The sequence below is a fragment of the Perca flavescens genome, chromosome 9 (genome assembly GCF_004354835.1).
Source record: "Perca flavescens isolate YP-PL-M2 chromosome 9, PFLA_1.0, whole genome shotgun sequence".
NCBI classification, from domain to species: Eukaryota; Metazoa; Chordata; class Actinopteri; order Perciformes; family Percidae; genus Perca; species Perca flavescens.
Window position 1 is genome coordinate 19947771 of NC_041339.1, and position 15532 is coordinate 19963302.

Sequence of the window (15532 nt, forward strand, 5' to 3'; positions counted from 1 at the left end):
CTCGGGTTCAATGCCCCCAGCCTCCACAGGGATGCACGAAAAGCTCCGCGGAGGTGTGAGTTGAAAGTCTGTTGGACAGGGCCTCCTCCAGACGTTCCCAAAAACACGTTTGGCTTACCAGGTCTGTCCAGAGTCTTCCCCCACCCTCTGACCCAACTCACCACCAGATGGTGATCGGTTGACAGCTCTGCCCCTTCTTCACCCGAGTGTCTGCAAAACATACGGCCTCAGATCAGATGAAACGATTATAAAATGATCATTGACCTTCGGCCTAGGGTGCTCTGGTACCAGGTACACTTATGAGCATCCCTATGTTCGAACATGGTGTTCGTTATAGACAATCCATGACTAGCACAGAAGTCCAACAACAAACAACCACTCTGGTTTAGATCAGGGAGGCCGTTCCTCCCAATCACGCCTCTCCAGGTGTCTCCATCATTGCCCACGTGTGCGTTGAAGTCCCCCAGCAGAACAATGGAGTCCCCACTGGAGCCCCATGCAGGACTCCAGTCAAGGATACTCCGAACTCCTGTTTGGTGCATATGCACAAACAACAGTCAGAGTTTTCCCCCACAACCCGCAGGCGTGGGAGGCGACCCTCTCGTCCACGGGGTAAACTCCAACACAGCGGGCGCCAGCCGGGGGCTTGTGAGTATCCCCACACCCGCCCGGCGCCTCACACCCTGGGCAACTCCGGAGAAGAAAAGAGTCCAACCCCTATCCAGGAGTATGGTTCCAGAACCGAGACTGTGCGTAGAGGTAAGCCCCACCAGATCTAACCGGTAGCGCTCCACCTCCCGCACCAGTTCCGGCTCCTTCCCCCACAGAGAGGTGACGTTCCACGTCCCCAGAGCCAGCGTCTGCTGCCCGGGTCTGGTCCGTCGAGGCCCCTGACCTTCACTGCCACCCATGTGGCATCGCATGTGTGCTACACATGGTGGTTAATAAATTCACCACTCTGTGATTTTAACCGTTCCATTTCTTTTCATTTTTATTTTGAAACTAAAAGTATCTACTTTCCTGCTTTCTTCATATTTACTATTCTCAGGTTGCAACCTTCTTATGTACTGTCTATTGACCGGGGGGCAAAATTAAGAATCCCACTATGACCACTCCATGACCCGCCCTACGAAGCAGCTCGATTGGTTGGGGTTAGGCATTTCACCTCGAGTGGTTAAGGTTAGGTTACCTTGCGTTCTCATGGACGCCTGGCCAATAAATGCTATTGAAGGGCGGGTCTTGGCGTGACCATAGTGGGATTCGTAATTGTAATTTTGCGTTGGGGGCCAGGGGACAACATGTGACTAAAAGGTAGTCGGTCAGCCAATCAACGAGCCAAGAATCCATCCAACCCTTGTGCTCTCCTTTACAGCAGCTGATACTTAAGCACGCCAAGGCTATAATTGATTATACACAGGACAGGTTTACTGAATATAAAGCTTAAAAAAAATGGTGTAAGAAATTATGGTAAGTTTTGTAATAATGCATATAAGAACTATGCATGATTATAAAAACAATAAAGGTAAGAAACAATAGTGATCTGTTTACTTTTTTCACTTGGAAAAGGTTAAGAACTCTTCGTTTAAACCCTCTCAGGGTTTACGTTTCCTCAAGCTTCATATCTGATTTTTTAGGCCATATCAACAATATATCACCAAACTGGTACACTGGTTCTACTGTTCTCCATCCATACCCATTTATCTGCAAGGTGGCAGGGGACAGGAGTCTATCCCAGCTCACACTTGTTGTGCAATAAATCTTTTACCAAGCTCTCTGTAGAGCTGTATAAACCTCATGAATTTTTTTTTTTACATTCATTCATTTAATGTTTCTGTGTCATTTAATGCACAGACATTACATAGACAGCATTTACATTAAATCAGCAATATCTGTGTTGCCTTTGCCAGCCCACAATAACTATTATTCATAAGAGCAGTGAGGCGGCTTGTGAATGGGACAATGGCAGGGAGGAAACGCCTCTCTGTGTATGTGTGTATGTGACCTTAGCAACTGTGGCAAACTGTCACCGGTCAGAGCAGGACACTGAAATACCTCCAACAGGACCTCCAGCGTCTGGTTTGACTTTGGGATAATTGACAATCATCTCAGAAACTTGGAATCAATCTCTTTCTGTTTTTCATTTCTTGCTGGATTTCTTTTTGGTTATGTGCGAATTTATGATGGAGAATTAAAATGGTGAGGAAGAAAAAGCTGCTGGTGTTTGAGTAAGTATTAATCCTGTATGCATCTGCTCTGTGTTGACTGTTTGAGCCTCTGACATGAATTCAATAAAATCACAATCATAATGCTTTAATAACATTACAACGAGGGATGTTAAAGGTATCTATGGCACTTTTCATAATTTGTGTTATAGTATGTCTACATCATGTTTTGTATAGTCACAGTGGATGTTTTAGAGCATTATTAAAATAATCACACACAGTTAAACTGTGTGTTTTCATGCCAGAGTTTTGGTTTGATAAAATAATAATAGACTTTTTTCAGCGTGGCTCCAGCATCATACATTAATGATGAGATGGATGTACTAAGTGCTCTCCTGGGCAGATATAGATTTCATCCTATCCATATGTCATTTTGTTCCAAACTAAACGTTTCTCTTTCACTGGAATTAACCACCTTGGCATTTTAATTTCATTTCATCTCAGGTGATCATAGGCAATTTGTTTTAAAAATGAAAGTGAAATAAATTCACATTTTTATGGGTGATAATAACCTGGGCTCAAACTATTTTTCTGTCAGCTTCCTCATTGTGTTGATGCTATTGTGGCAGCACAGGTGACACAAGTGCCTATGTGTGTATTGTTTGTGTGTGTATGGGTGCCCTTTACATTGTACCATCCTATCTAGCATTCTCTTTCTCTGGGAATTTAGTTATTTTTGCCTTTTGACTCTTGTCTTAACACAAACTCAGTCATAGAATAAAAAAAACATATGTCATTTCTCAGATTCATGTTAGTGATCTGTTAGTTGTTTTGTTTGTTTCTCCTACATGTGTTTTCTTTTCTTTTCTTTTTAGAATTTGTGGAAGCATGATGTGGGATGGATAAACAACAACAAAACTCCACTGTAAGTTGACTGAAAGGCTGTAATGAATGACCTGACATGTTTAACAGTTTGTTTTTATGATGGAATGTGGCTATGTAATGATGGAGTATGATAGCCTAGAAATCTAGACGCACCCCAGCGGCAGCAAATGTAATTTATTGATGTGGGTCTGGCTTGTCAGGCTAAGAGTATGAATGAAACTGCTGTAAAAGTATGTGTGAGTCATTTCAAGAGTCTATTTACTACTATTGTTTCCCTAAATTGTAACATGTATATCATTTTGACAAGTAATACAGCAACGGTTGAGTTTAAAAAAGGCCTGATAAAAGATTTTAATTTATTTAAGTTTTCAAGGGATGTCATAATGCATCAGAGGTTTCGTGACCATAATATGAAATCATCTAAATGTTTAAAGAGGGTAACTTTTGATATTTCCAAAATGTTTCCATATTCTAAACATTCTTATTTTAAAGTCAAATGTCATTGTTTTATAATAGACACATAAAGCCCCCTGCAATCTCTGCATCACTTTCATGAAAGCAATGTTTCAAATAGTCATATACTACATCTGTAATCCTGTGTGTCTCTTTCTCACTCTGTGTGCAGATGGCCTCTAATGACCCTGACCTTCCTGACCCCTCTGCTGACCCCCAGCCTGGTGACCTCATTGAGATCTTCAGACCAGCCTATCAGCACTGGGCTCTCTACCTGGGAGATGGTTACATCATCAATTTAACTCCCGTTGGTCAGTACGAAATGAGATGAGTGTAACTGGCTGAGCTAAGTTTAACAAAAAAAAAGTGGTATCTCAAACACCATAGGTTTGATAAGAGGACAGGAAACTCAATTAATAGGAAACTATTGTCCAGCTGTCAAATTTGACTGCACTATCAGGTATCAGGTAGATGAATTTAAAGCACTTTGATACTGTGGGTTTCAAGTAGGGTCCCCCTGCAGCCTGCCTAAAGCCATGTAAAGCCACACCCCCACCTCATAAAAACACCCCTTTAAACACGGTTATGGATTGGGAGTGGTGAAAAGTAACTAAGTACATTTACTCAAGCTCCGGCCGGGAACATTGTTTTCACCCTTCTCTCTCCCTGCGTTTACTGCCTGTATCGCTACTGTCTACATTAAATAAAGGCAACATGCTAAAAATATTCTTGAGGAAGGACTTTGACTTGTAAAGGAAGTATTTTTACATTGTCGTATTGTGACTTTTTCTTATGTAGAGGATATAAATACTTCTTTCACCACTTTGGTTTGGTTTAACGCCCCTTAGCACTAATATTCTACAACATGAAATAATTGTGACTAAATATGCAACTATCAAAGTTGAAGTTTAAAAGCATCCTTACTTATAATGTGAGAGTTTTACACTCAAAAACATAACGTCAGCCCACCAACTGTCTCTATATTATGGTATATTATGGTTTCTAAAAATTGAATTTTGTGTAGGACTTGTGGCTCGTTCACTGGTCCAGTTTTGATGAAATGATACATTATGATAATACATTTAGTTTATGTGGCCAGCATCCAAAATGACTTTGGGATCTGTTTGTTGTGCATCCCCACATCAACGATTTTAGGTCCAACATCCAAAAATATTCACTTATGGTAAGTTGTAAACACTGTAGAAGAAAATCTTACTAAAACACACTAAAAGCCTCTCCTCTTCCTCTCCAGATGAGAACCAGGCAGCCGCCATGTCCAGTGTGAAGTCCGTCTTCAGCCGGAAGGCAGTGGTGCGCATGCAGCTGCTGAAGGAGGTGGTGGGAAGCGACTCGTACCGTGTCAACAACAAGTACGACCACAACCACACACCCCTACCCATCTCGGAAATCATTCAGCGAGCTCAAGTCCTCATTGGCCAGGAGGTGTCTTACGACCTGCTGGGGAGCAACTGCGAGCACTTTGTTACTCTTCTGCGCTACGGGGAGGGGGTGTCCGAGCAGGTCTCTCACTGTTTATTTTGTTTCTGTCTCATGTGCCATCAGGGCAAAATACTCACTTTTCACTCAACATATCACAGCGAATGATGACATGTCACCACCACTGCCATAGTTGTACTTGTGAAGTAGATATTTTAAAACAGAACAGGGCAGTTACACATTTAAAAGACATTTAAAATAAACCTTACCATAAAAATGAATCAAACATTTACTTTTTAATGGCCTGTGTTAATTTCTGTACTCCAGACTGTTTCTGTGTACATTTCAGTTCTGTGATTGTGTTGGCTGTCAGTTTAATTAAGGGACACTTTTAACTTTTTCTTTTACCTGAGAGGGTTCTATCCATTTTAGGTCATAGGTCTGGCATAATTAGATAAACTCACCTAAATTCAATCACTGGGCCTGTTTTGACTGGCTGGATTTAGGCACACGTTTCAGTTGTTAAGGTATGTCCACAGTCTGGGTTAATATTAAAAGGACACTCCACCAAAATCTATGTTTTGATTGTCAGTCACCCCTATAGTCTTGAAAAGGGGCTAAAGATTTTGTACTTTCTATCTTCACAGAGCATAGGAGCTGTGTATAAGATTGAACTACTTAAGTTTCCATGGGTTTCCAATGGTTTTGTGTCCAGTGTTTAGGTTTAAAAATGATCAAAACATCTATATAAACCTCTCAAAAAAATCTTTGCTGTTCATTTTTATATTCAGTGTGTTACAAACATATTCAGCCTAAGCATAGTCCTTGTTCATTAATATGTTTAAGATCACGATAACCCTCAGTCCACCTCCTCTTGTCCTCCTTGTCTCTTCAGGCTACACGGGCCATTGGGGCCATCAGTTTGGTGACGGCAGCAGCCAGTGCCTTCTCTGTCCTGGGACTGATCAACACACGCTCCAGAAACAGGCCTTTCTGACAGCTGTGTTCTTCACTGAAGGGTGTTGTCTCCCATCATTCATGCGGCTGTGATAAAAAAAATAATAAAGAATTAATAAAAATGCAAATGACTGTGTTACTTGTTCAGAAACTGGCCTCATATAGTTTACACCATATTGTCTCATCTGTGTTTGTTGGTCAAATATGAATAATTCTGAAGCTTGATCAGAGTGTGAAATTGTTGATGCATTAGTGGTTGCTTCAACTAAATTATGGTTTTGGTTTAACTTGTCAAAGTTTTGAGATATCTGTCCCTGAGATTTATGTTGCCACCCTAATACAAAGGGGCTGGATTCATTATAAACAACAAGGCATGTATGCTATACAGAACATGGAGACAAAAGGTTCCTGCTGAATTTTTGATTTTAATAGCTTAGTATTGTATGCAACATGAAAAAGGAATATGTGTACTTTAGGCTTAGGCCACCCTACACCTTATTGTAGGTGTTGTAAGTTTTTCACAACTCAATTTAAAACAATATGCAGTTGGGACCCCCTACTGCTTAGTCCCTCTTTCAGCTAATAATAATAAAATACATTTTATTTAAAGATGCCTTTCTCGGCACTCAAGGACACCGTACAGTGATACATAAGACATTTAAAAGCAGCAAAAAAAAGAAGCTAAGGGGTCATTGGCCTAAAAAAGTCGAAGACCCCTGGTTTATACTACAGCAATTAATCATATTTTTGTTATGACTTTACATGTTTGATAATTAAAAACTTAATCAGAAAAATAGTAACTAGCATTAACATGTGATGGACTTAAAAGCACCAACTTGATCCTTTAAAAAGTTGAGGGTTTTAAAGTGGAAAGCTTCTCAAAATCCAATTACATGACTGAAGAACCTAAATCTTCAAACTGTACTAACAAGACTTAATTAAACGTATTAAGTGACTTCTGACTACCCGATGTTGGATTGCATTCTGCCATACAAACAGCAGGTGGCGGAAACGTCCCGTAAGCAACGGGAGCAAAAAATCAGAAGAAGAAGAAGAAGAAGAAGAAGAAGAAGAAGAAGAAGAAGAAGAAGAAGAAGAAATACGTGCAGTGTGACGTTAAACGTCTGCGCCGAGATAGCCACACGTGTTGTTTTCATGGACATTTGAGTGCTTGGTGATATTTTTGTGTTAGAGTAAAGTGTAAAAACCACAGAGAGAAATATGGGGAAGAAACTCAAAGTCGGAAAAACCAGAAAAGATAAATTCTACCATCTGGCTAAAGAAACAGGTAACGTTAGAGTACCACTCATAGAAAACATAAGCTTGAGACTGTACTGTTAGCTAAGCATTTAAGTAACGTTAGATATCAGCATTAGCAGAAGTGCTAGCCAACTCGCTAACACTAAATAAAGGTGTGCTGCATCAGGATTTTTTTAGTCGCAGCTGTCTGATAACATCGTGTTTTGTGTTTTTCAGGTTATCGCTCTCGTTCTTCCTTCAAACTCATCCAGCTCAACCGTAAATTTCAGTTTCTACAGAAAGCCAGAGCTCTGGTCGACCTGTGTGCTGCTCCTGGTGGATGGTGAGCTGCCTGTCAACACCCGATCAGATGCTAATTATCTGTTTTTTGTTTCTGGGATACCCCAACTTTAGAGACATAGAGGGACACAAAGTAAACGCTGGTTTATTTCATCCTATGAAACGTGTAGACATTCAGAAAATCTTTCTACGATCTATTGCTTTCAATAAATGTTGTAGTTCAATCCTACTTCAGTAACGTTATTCATTTAGGGTTGTTAATTGTGCTATTACAAATGTGTTCTTTGTACACTCAACAACAGCCCTCCAATAAGGGTACTGGACACCATGATAGAACTCTGGTATTCCCAAACAGAATACCTGTTTATACATAAGTACCCTTTTTGTTAGCCCCATTTGTTACCTCGGTAGTCATGCATATATAATCCTCTTTCTGCCTGGAATTGATTTAAATGTTTGCCTCCAAAACCGAAGTTTAAATTTAAATGGAGTAATATCCGGAGTGTCAAGGTCACAAATCGGGCTATGTATTTAAATGTATAAAAGAAAGAGATAAGAAATGTATGTTGTGGAATATAGGTAGCACAATGAATACACTCATGATTCCAAATCTCCTTTCAGGTTGCAGGTTGCGTCCAAGTTTATGCCTGTATCCAGTCTCATCATTGGTGAGTGTTATGTCATCAGTATGATTATCTGATAATAAATTGTTCTCCCTCTGCTAAGGCTTTTGAAGTCAGTTGTTTAAATAAGTCTCATTGGTTGTTTTGGATAAACTAATTGCAGTCTAATTTTGATTAGTGAGATACGGTGAGACAAGTTTTAAAAAGTGTTTCCTCTCATCAGGTGTTGACCTGGTACCCATCAAGCCCATCCCCAACGTGGTGCTGCTGCAAGAAGACATCACCACCGACAAATGCAGAACGGTGAGGCAGCTACTGCAGAGTTCAGCAGGACACTGAAAGAAAACCGACATCAGTGTCCTGGCTGCAGTGTTGCATACACTGAGATATATATATATATATATATATATATATATATATATATATATATATATATATATATATACTGGATAACCAATTGAATAGCTCTGCCAAAAATATGACTCTGGAGACACAGATGATTTTCCCATGGCATTAAACACATGCTCTGTAAATTCACAAACTACAGGATAATTCTAAACATGGGTTTGTTAAACGTGATACTGTCTGTCCCATATACAGGCTTTACGAAAGGAACTGCAGACTTGGAAGGTCGACGTTGTGTTAAATGATGGAGCCCCAAATGTGGGAGCCAACTGGCAACATGATGCCTTCTCACAAGGTAGGTGCAGCCAAAGCAAACGTTTGCAGCTGAGTAAAGCAGTAAGTTACCAGCTTATTTATAAGCGCCATGTGTCCGAAAATATTAATGCATAAATAATTGATAAAATCACATCTTTGTACAACATTTGAATGCAGTTTGAGTGGGAAATGAAAGGTTCCTACCTTTATTTCCTCTTGTGTTTGTGTCCAAATCACATCCCTGAGTAGTTTATAAAAGGGACCGGTCATAATGGATCGTATTTGAACCTAATGTCACAAAATCTCACTTTGTGCCTTTCTTCATCTCCAGCTCATTTGACCCTCATGGCCCTGAAGTTGGCCTGTGACTTTCTGACCAAAGGTGGTACTTTCGTCACCAAGGTCTTCCGCTCCAAAGACTACCAGCCACTGCTCTGGATCTTCCAACAGTTATTCAAGAAGGTGCAGGCCACCAAGCCACAGGCATCTAGGAACGAGTCCGCCGAGATCTTTGTCATCTGTCAGGGTCAGTGGCAGCTACATATTACAGTCTGTGATGAAGAGAAAAACTTATTTCTGAGCCGCTTCTGCAGATTACATCTAAACCAAATTTGTCTTTTTCTTACCAGGTTTTGTTGCCCCAGACAAAATCGACAGTAAGTTCTTTGACCCCAAACATGCGTTCAAAGAGGTGGAAGTGCAGGCCAAAACTGTGAGGGATCTGATTCCTGTCAAGAAGCCAAAGGCATGTACACTGTATGGGATAATTGAATCTTAGATGATCCATCATTTAACAGATACTTTCAAGTTTTTTGTCACAATACGAACACCAATATCGACATTCATACGTTGAGGTAGTCAATATGTTGTGACCGGAGTCGATTTTGGAGAACACAGCTCACATTTGACACCAATATTGCATGTTTTATTGACCAGCTTTACTTTTGTTCCAGGCGGAGGGATACACAGATGGTGATCTGACACTCCACCACAGTTTCACCGTGACAGCATTTCTGAAAGCCGACAATGCCATAGACTTCCTGGACAAAGCCAGTGAGGTGAGATCTCTGTACTACTTTAACTTGTCAAAGACCGATGCTGGAGGTCTGCAGTTTCATAGAAAATCCTTTAAAATATAAATTGCAGCTGTAAGGGGAAGGATGTTGAGAAAAATTTAAGATTTATGAAGAATTACTCTGGACCGGATTATTAGATGTTACAGTCCATAGTACAATGTATGTAATGTAAACTGACCTAAAGAAACTCAGTGTGAGAGAGACAGACAGAGGAGAAAGAAAATCGAAGAAAAAGCCTACCTGTACCATTCTTACTCTGTCTTCCTCCCTCAGATCACCTTTGACAACATAGACCTGCAGTCTCACCCGGCAACCAGTGATGAGATAAAGGAGTGTTGTCGTGACATCAAAGTGTTGGGACGTAAAGAGCTCCGGTAAGTCAGTTTTTCAGTACTTTTTTTTTTTTTTTAAATCTAGGTAGGGATAAGTGACTCAAGCATTCATGTGTGTTCTTTTCTCCATCCTCACATATGCAGCCTGCTGCTGACCTGGAGGTCCAAGTTGAGAAAATTCCTGGCCAAAAAACTGAAGGACGATGCCAAACAGCCTGACCCGGAGATCAAGTAAAGTCTTTACAGCACATTTACAAAAAGCCACTGAAAGATTTTCTTTGCCAGAATGTGTCATAGGAGATTGAAAAACATCTCTTTGCTTTGTTTTTAGCTTGAGTTCTGATGAAGAAAAGGGTGCTTCAGAGGACGAAACCGACAAGAAGAAAGAGAAGCAGGGGGGAGAAGAGGATGATGAGGAAGAAGAAATGGAAAAGAAACTGGCAGAACTGAAAGCGGAGGAGGTGGCTGAGCTCAAACGGTACGACACTTAAATCGTTGAGGATTACTATTTTCTTTCTACTCAGGATTTTACTTTTTCTGTTATTTTCTGCGACTATGTGTTGCACTACTAAGTTGCAGCAGACCCCACAAGCAGGGTTGTGAAGTAGTTGTTAAAATATGCTTGATTGAACCAGCAGCACTTTGATAGACCTTATTATCTTAACCTCTTACCCTTGATGTGGTTTTAGTGGAAATATACAGTACAGGCCAAAAGTTTGGACACACCTTCTCATTCAATGTGTTTCTTTATTTTCATGACTATTTACATTGTAGATTCTCACTGAAGGCATCAAAACTATGAATGAACACATATGGAATTATGTACTTAACAAAAAAGTGTGAAATAACTGAAAACATGTCTTATATTTTAGATTCTTCAAAGTAGCCACCCTTTGCTTTTTTTGATAACTCTGCAAACCCTTGGTGTTCTCTCAATGAGCTTCATGAGGTAGTCACCTGAAATGGTTTTCACTTCACAGGTGTGCTTTGTCAGGGTTAATTAGTGGAATTTTTTCCCTTATTAATAAAAAAGCAAAGGGTGGCTACTTTTGAAGAATCTAAAATATAAGACATGTTTTCAGTTATTTCACACTTTTTTGATAAGTACATAATTCCATATGTGTTCATTCATAGTTTTGATGCCTTCAGTGAGAATCTACAAGGTAAATAGTCATAAAAATAAAAAGGAAACGCATTAAATGAGAAGGTGTGTCCAAACTTTTGGCCTGTACTGTATGAAATTGGAACCTGCGGATTTGACATTTCTTCAGTAAAGAGTTTGAATAACTGTCATGCTTCATCAGGAAGAAGAGGAAACTGCTGAAGGAGCGGAGGAAGCTGAGGGAGAGGGTGGAGCTGAAGATGGACCTGCCTGGCGTCTCCATCGCAGATTCCAATGACTGCTCCATGTTTTCCCTTGGCACCATCAAGAAGCAAAAGGTGACGCCGAAACACAGACGCACACATACGTTGGCAAAGCTCCTCATTGGGCTTGGTTGGTTAATTCTGTTTGGTACTTTAAGTTGTTGACATCAGTTGGTGCAGATTTGGGATCATATACTGCAAAAAGTTTTTCAGTGGCCCTTTGGCCTTAGAGATTTAAGTCAAACAAATAAAGCTTCAGTCTCCATAATTTATTGTCCCCAATGCTAATTTGATGCTCCTTTGGTATTCACCTCTCTTCTTCAGGCGCTCACTGATATATCCAAGGGGGACATGCAGGCGGCAGACACCCTGGTAGAAGAAGATGAAGACCTTTACCTGTCTGAGGAAGACGATGACGAGGTGGATAAAATGTCCCTGGCCTCTGACTTAGATGATGACGACTTGGAAGAGGTGGAGCAGAGACAGAAAGAGCTGGAGAAGAACGCACCAAAGAAGTAAGTGAAGTAATACTGCATGAAACAAGTCAGTCCACTATTTGAAATTCTGTTCCTGCCATGTTTTGGAAATAACATCCTACTTTCGCAGAAAGAAGACAAGTGTCATACCCTCCATTATTAATTGTACTCTTATTTAGATTTGCTTAGCTTATTTATGTCTGTTTTCCAGAGTAAAGTTCACTGAAGAGGAGGAGGAGGAGGAAGAAGAAGGGCAGGATAGTGGTTTGCTGGTGGAACTGGAAGGAAAAGATGAAAAGAAGGAACGAGAGACCAACCTGTGGTTCAGCAAGGTTTGTCCACTTGTGCTCTCATAATGTAATGGATACAATGTTCATGTTGACAGTTACACAAACTGGTGGCTGTATAAAGATTTTTCGCTTGTAAATGAGTTGATTTCTGTGCGCCCCGTGACCTTTGACCCTGCCGTCGTTTTGCTCTGTAGGGCATCTTCTCTGAGATTGACCTGGAAGGAGACGCAGAGAGTGAGCTCCGACAGACCGAGCGGCTTCAGAACAAAAGAATGGGTAAAAGTTTCACATTCATTTATTCATACATCCAAAACAGATTTTTATTTTTTTGTTAAAAAAAGAAACGTGACATGGTGCTATAATAGTATAAAATATCACTTATTAAAGGATAGTAGTTCTAATAAAAATGGGGCTGGCAAAATGATGACATTTTTGGATCTTCTTTTTGGAAAAGGCAAAAAGAGGAAAGCTGAAGAAGAGGAGGAGGAGGAGGAGAAGGAGGAGGCTGCTCCGCCAGAGAAGGAAAAGGCAGGACCTTCAAAGCAAGCTGAACATGAGAGTGACAGTGACTCGGATGACAGCAGCGATGATGAGAAGTAAAACCTAATTTCTTGTGGCGGTCTATGCTGTTTTCTGTTCTAAATATATGGATCCAATTTGATTCATACTATTGACAATAAGTAATTACACAAATCATTTAATATTTTTCTCCTTGTTCAAGGGAGATTATCAAGATGAAGCAGGTCACTAAAGGAGCTGGTGGGATGTCTGGAGAGGCGAATGACGTTGACCTCCAAGTTGTTCCTGTAGAAAGCATCAGTGAGTATGAGCTATATTCGTACGTCAGGGGGGTTTGGCTGGTGAACTCCAACCTACACAAATCCTAATTTTTGGAAACTCCTGAACTTATAACACAAGAGAAACGAGGCATCTTAAATCAAATGTCATCAACTCAAAAGCAATTGCATAACCAAAATGACAATGACCTCTTCTGTGCATGTACATGCAGCCAGTAAAAGTGCTTCATCTTCATGTTTCTGTGTAACTCTGTGCATGTGTGTGGGTCGTGTGCTCCTCAGGTAAGAAAGCCAGGATCCTGGATGCAGAGGGCCTGGCCCTGGGCTGTCAGATTGCCACATCTAAGAAGAGAACCAGGGACCTGTTGGACGGCTCTTTCCACAGGTGTGTGTGTGTGTGTGTGTGTGTGTGTGATCCCAATTGTGTGCCCACTTTTCAATCAGTTCAAATTGGTCTCACAAAGCTTACAATAATTAAAGTATCAGGCTGAAGATTTTCTTATTGTCTACAAATTCCCTACTAACAAGTGCCTGTATTGCCAAAACCTGATATAATTTTTACAAACACGTAAATCAGCCACACAATCGCACTGGGTGACATATTCTGTCCTGTGATGGACATGGGCACTAGTTTCTTTTTTTTAATTATTATTACTAAATTCCCCCATAGAAAGGCCTGCTGTGTTTTTAGTTTTTTTGTTGTTGTCATTTTTGCGCATTTTTGGCCTTTTTATTTTTGACAAGATAGCTTAAGACATGAAACGGGAGAGGGGGGGATTTTTTTTTTTTTTTTTTTTTTTTTTAAAGATTTATATCTTCAGTAGGAACAAATTGGCTTTAGGGTTGAGTGGCACAGAAACATAGTAGGGAGGACAATAACAAGTATAGAATAACACCAGACTTATTTGAATAATGTGATTTCTCCTACTGCTAAAATCTGTGACCAGGTGTCACATGCATTAACACCACAGTGTTGACATCTGCCTTACGCACACCGTATCTATTTCTAAAACGGGTACATGTTTGAAAGATGCCTGTACAGCAAGCTGATTGTATGATGCTCCTGCAGGTTTGCTAGCTCCGAGGAGCAGTGGGATGTACCGGAGTGGTTCCTAGATGACGAACGGAAACACCGGAAGAAGCCGGTGCCAGTCACCAAGGAGATGGTCGAGGAGTTCAAACAAAAATGGAAGGAGATCGATGCCCGACCCATCAAACGAGTTGCAGAGGCCAAGGCCAGAAAGAAGAGGAGGGTAAGATCTAGGATATGTACAATGGTGCAACAGTTGATTGGAAAAAAGGCTGACAATGCTAAAAGATGATCAGACATAAAACTGGATCTTTATTTAAATCACTACAGCTGATAGATCTGTTTTGTTTTTGAACAAAAACCTTTTTAATTTGGGCAACCTCATGCAAAGTATTTCTGTAGATCTTGATTTGTAAGTTTCTCTATGACGTTTCCAGATGCTGAAGAAGATGGAGCAGGCTAAGAAAAAAGCAGAGGCAGTTGTCAACACAGTGGACATCTCTGAGAGGGAGAAAATGGCTCAGCTCAAGGGGTATGACATCACACCTGTCGTGTTGGAGCCACACTTCAAAAGAAAATTATGACTTCATTAAACTAAATGCTTTCTTGTGGATAATTGTATCAATAACACAATTTAAATCATTCTGTCTTGTCTTTTTCCCATTATGTAAGTATCTACAAGAAAGCTGGCCTGGGAAAGGAGAAGAGAGAAGTCACATACGTTGTGACCAAAAAGGGAGCTGGCAAGAAGGTGAGGAGGCCCGCTGGCGTTAAGGGAGCCTTCAAACTGGTGGACGGACGCCTGAAGAAAGACATGCGGGGGATGCAGAGGAAAGAACAGCAGACTAAAGGTGGCAAAGGAAAAGGTGGTAAAGGAAGAGGAGGACATGCAAAGGGTGGCAGAGGAGGGATGAAGAGTGGTAGAGGGCGAAGAGGAAGATAAATTTGAACCCGTAGCACTCTCACAGTCTTGCCTTCCTAACTATTAAACTTGGCCTGATCTCATGTTGCAGGTTAGCATTTATGGAGCTATGAGCTAAGATGCCACAGTTTGGACTCTTGTAATCATGTCCAGAGGCTAAAATAAGTTTTGGTCATTCAAATGGATGCTGTCTTTTTTTTTTTTTTTAGCAACTTTTGCTAAGGTTCCTGAAAACCCATTTAGATATGTTCTGAGGGTACTTAAATACTGGTGTTCTCTTTATGTCTTTCTGAAGATGTAGATTATTTGTCTTGAACTATGTAAACGGAGTGGTTTCACTGAACAGCTAAACTGTAAATGGCAGAAATCAAGTTAAAAAAATAAGTGTGTTCTCCAGAAATGTTGCTATTAATGTAAATATTATATACACATTTTTGCAATAAATGTTTTGAATCTTTAATTCAGTGTTTCCTGTGATTTAAAAAAATGTAGAACCTTCATTCCTTTTAACTTTCTTAATTAGCTTTT

General features: G+C 40.4%; 2 protein-coding genes across 2 annotated transcripts; both read left to right on the forward strand.

The window, feature by feature from the left end:
- The first annotated feature begins 3060 nt into the window (after nt 1-3060).
- On the forward strand, nt 3061-5934 carry plaat1 (phospholipase A and acyltransferase 1). Its single transcript, XM_028587724.1, has 4 exons — nt 3061-3087; nt 3673-3811; nt 4753-5021; nt 5833-5934. The coding sequence occupies exons 1-4, from the start codon at nt 3061-3063 to the stop codon at nt 5932-5934; spliced, it is 537 nt and encodes a 178-aa protein (XP_028443525.1).
- Nucleotides 5935-6981: 1047 nt separating this feature from the next.
- On the forward strand, nt 6982-15464 carry ftsj3 (FtsJ RNA 2'-O-methyltransferase 3). The gene is made up of 21 exons (XM_028588297.1): nt 6982-7182; nt 7371-7476; nt 8055-8101; nt 8280-8359; nt 8657-8756; nt 9048-9242; nt 9346-9461; nt 9670-9774; nt 10066-10166; nt 10269-10355; nt 10456-10602; nt 11429-11564; nt 11814-12004; nt 12177-12297; nt 12450-12531; nt 12710-12851; nt 12977-13074; nt 13335-13437; nt 14122-14305; nt 14520-14614; nt 14755-15464. The coding sequence occupies exons 1-21, from the start codon at nt 7116-7118 to the stop codon at nt 15023-15025; spliced, it is 2574 nt and encodes an 857-aa protein (XP_028444098.1). The 5' UTR covers nt 6982-7115; the 3' UTR covers nt 15026-15464.
- The last annotated feature ends 68 nt before the right edge of the window (nt 15465-15532 follow it).

Coding starts and splice junctions, on each gene's coding strand:
- ftsj3 (XM_028588297.1), top strand. CDS start 7,116: ATGGGGAAGAAACTCAAAGTCGGAAAAACCAGAAAAGATAAATTCTAC. Junction 13,075..13,334: donor TGTTCCTGTAGAAAGCATCA/GTGAGTATGAGC, acceptor TGTGCTCCTCAG/GTAAGAAAGCCAGGATCCTG. Junction 14,615..14,754: donor AAAATGGCTCAGCTCAAGGG/GTATGACATCAC, acceptor CCATTATGTAAG/TATCTACAAGAAAGCTGGCC.
- plaat1 (XM_028587724.1), top strand. CDS start 3,061: ATGGATAAACAACAACAAAACTCCACT. Junction 3,088..3,672: donor AACAACAACAAAACTCCACT/GTAAGTTGACTG, acceptor CTCTGTGTGCAG/ATGGCCTCTAATGACCCTGA. Junction 5,022..5,832: donor GGGAGGGGGTGTCCGAGCAG/GTCTCTCACTGT, acceptor TTGTCTCTTCAG/GCTACACGGGCCATTGGGGC.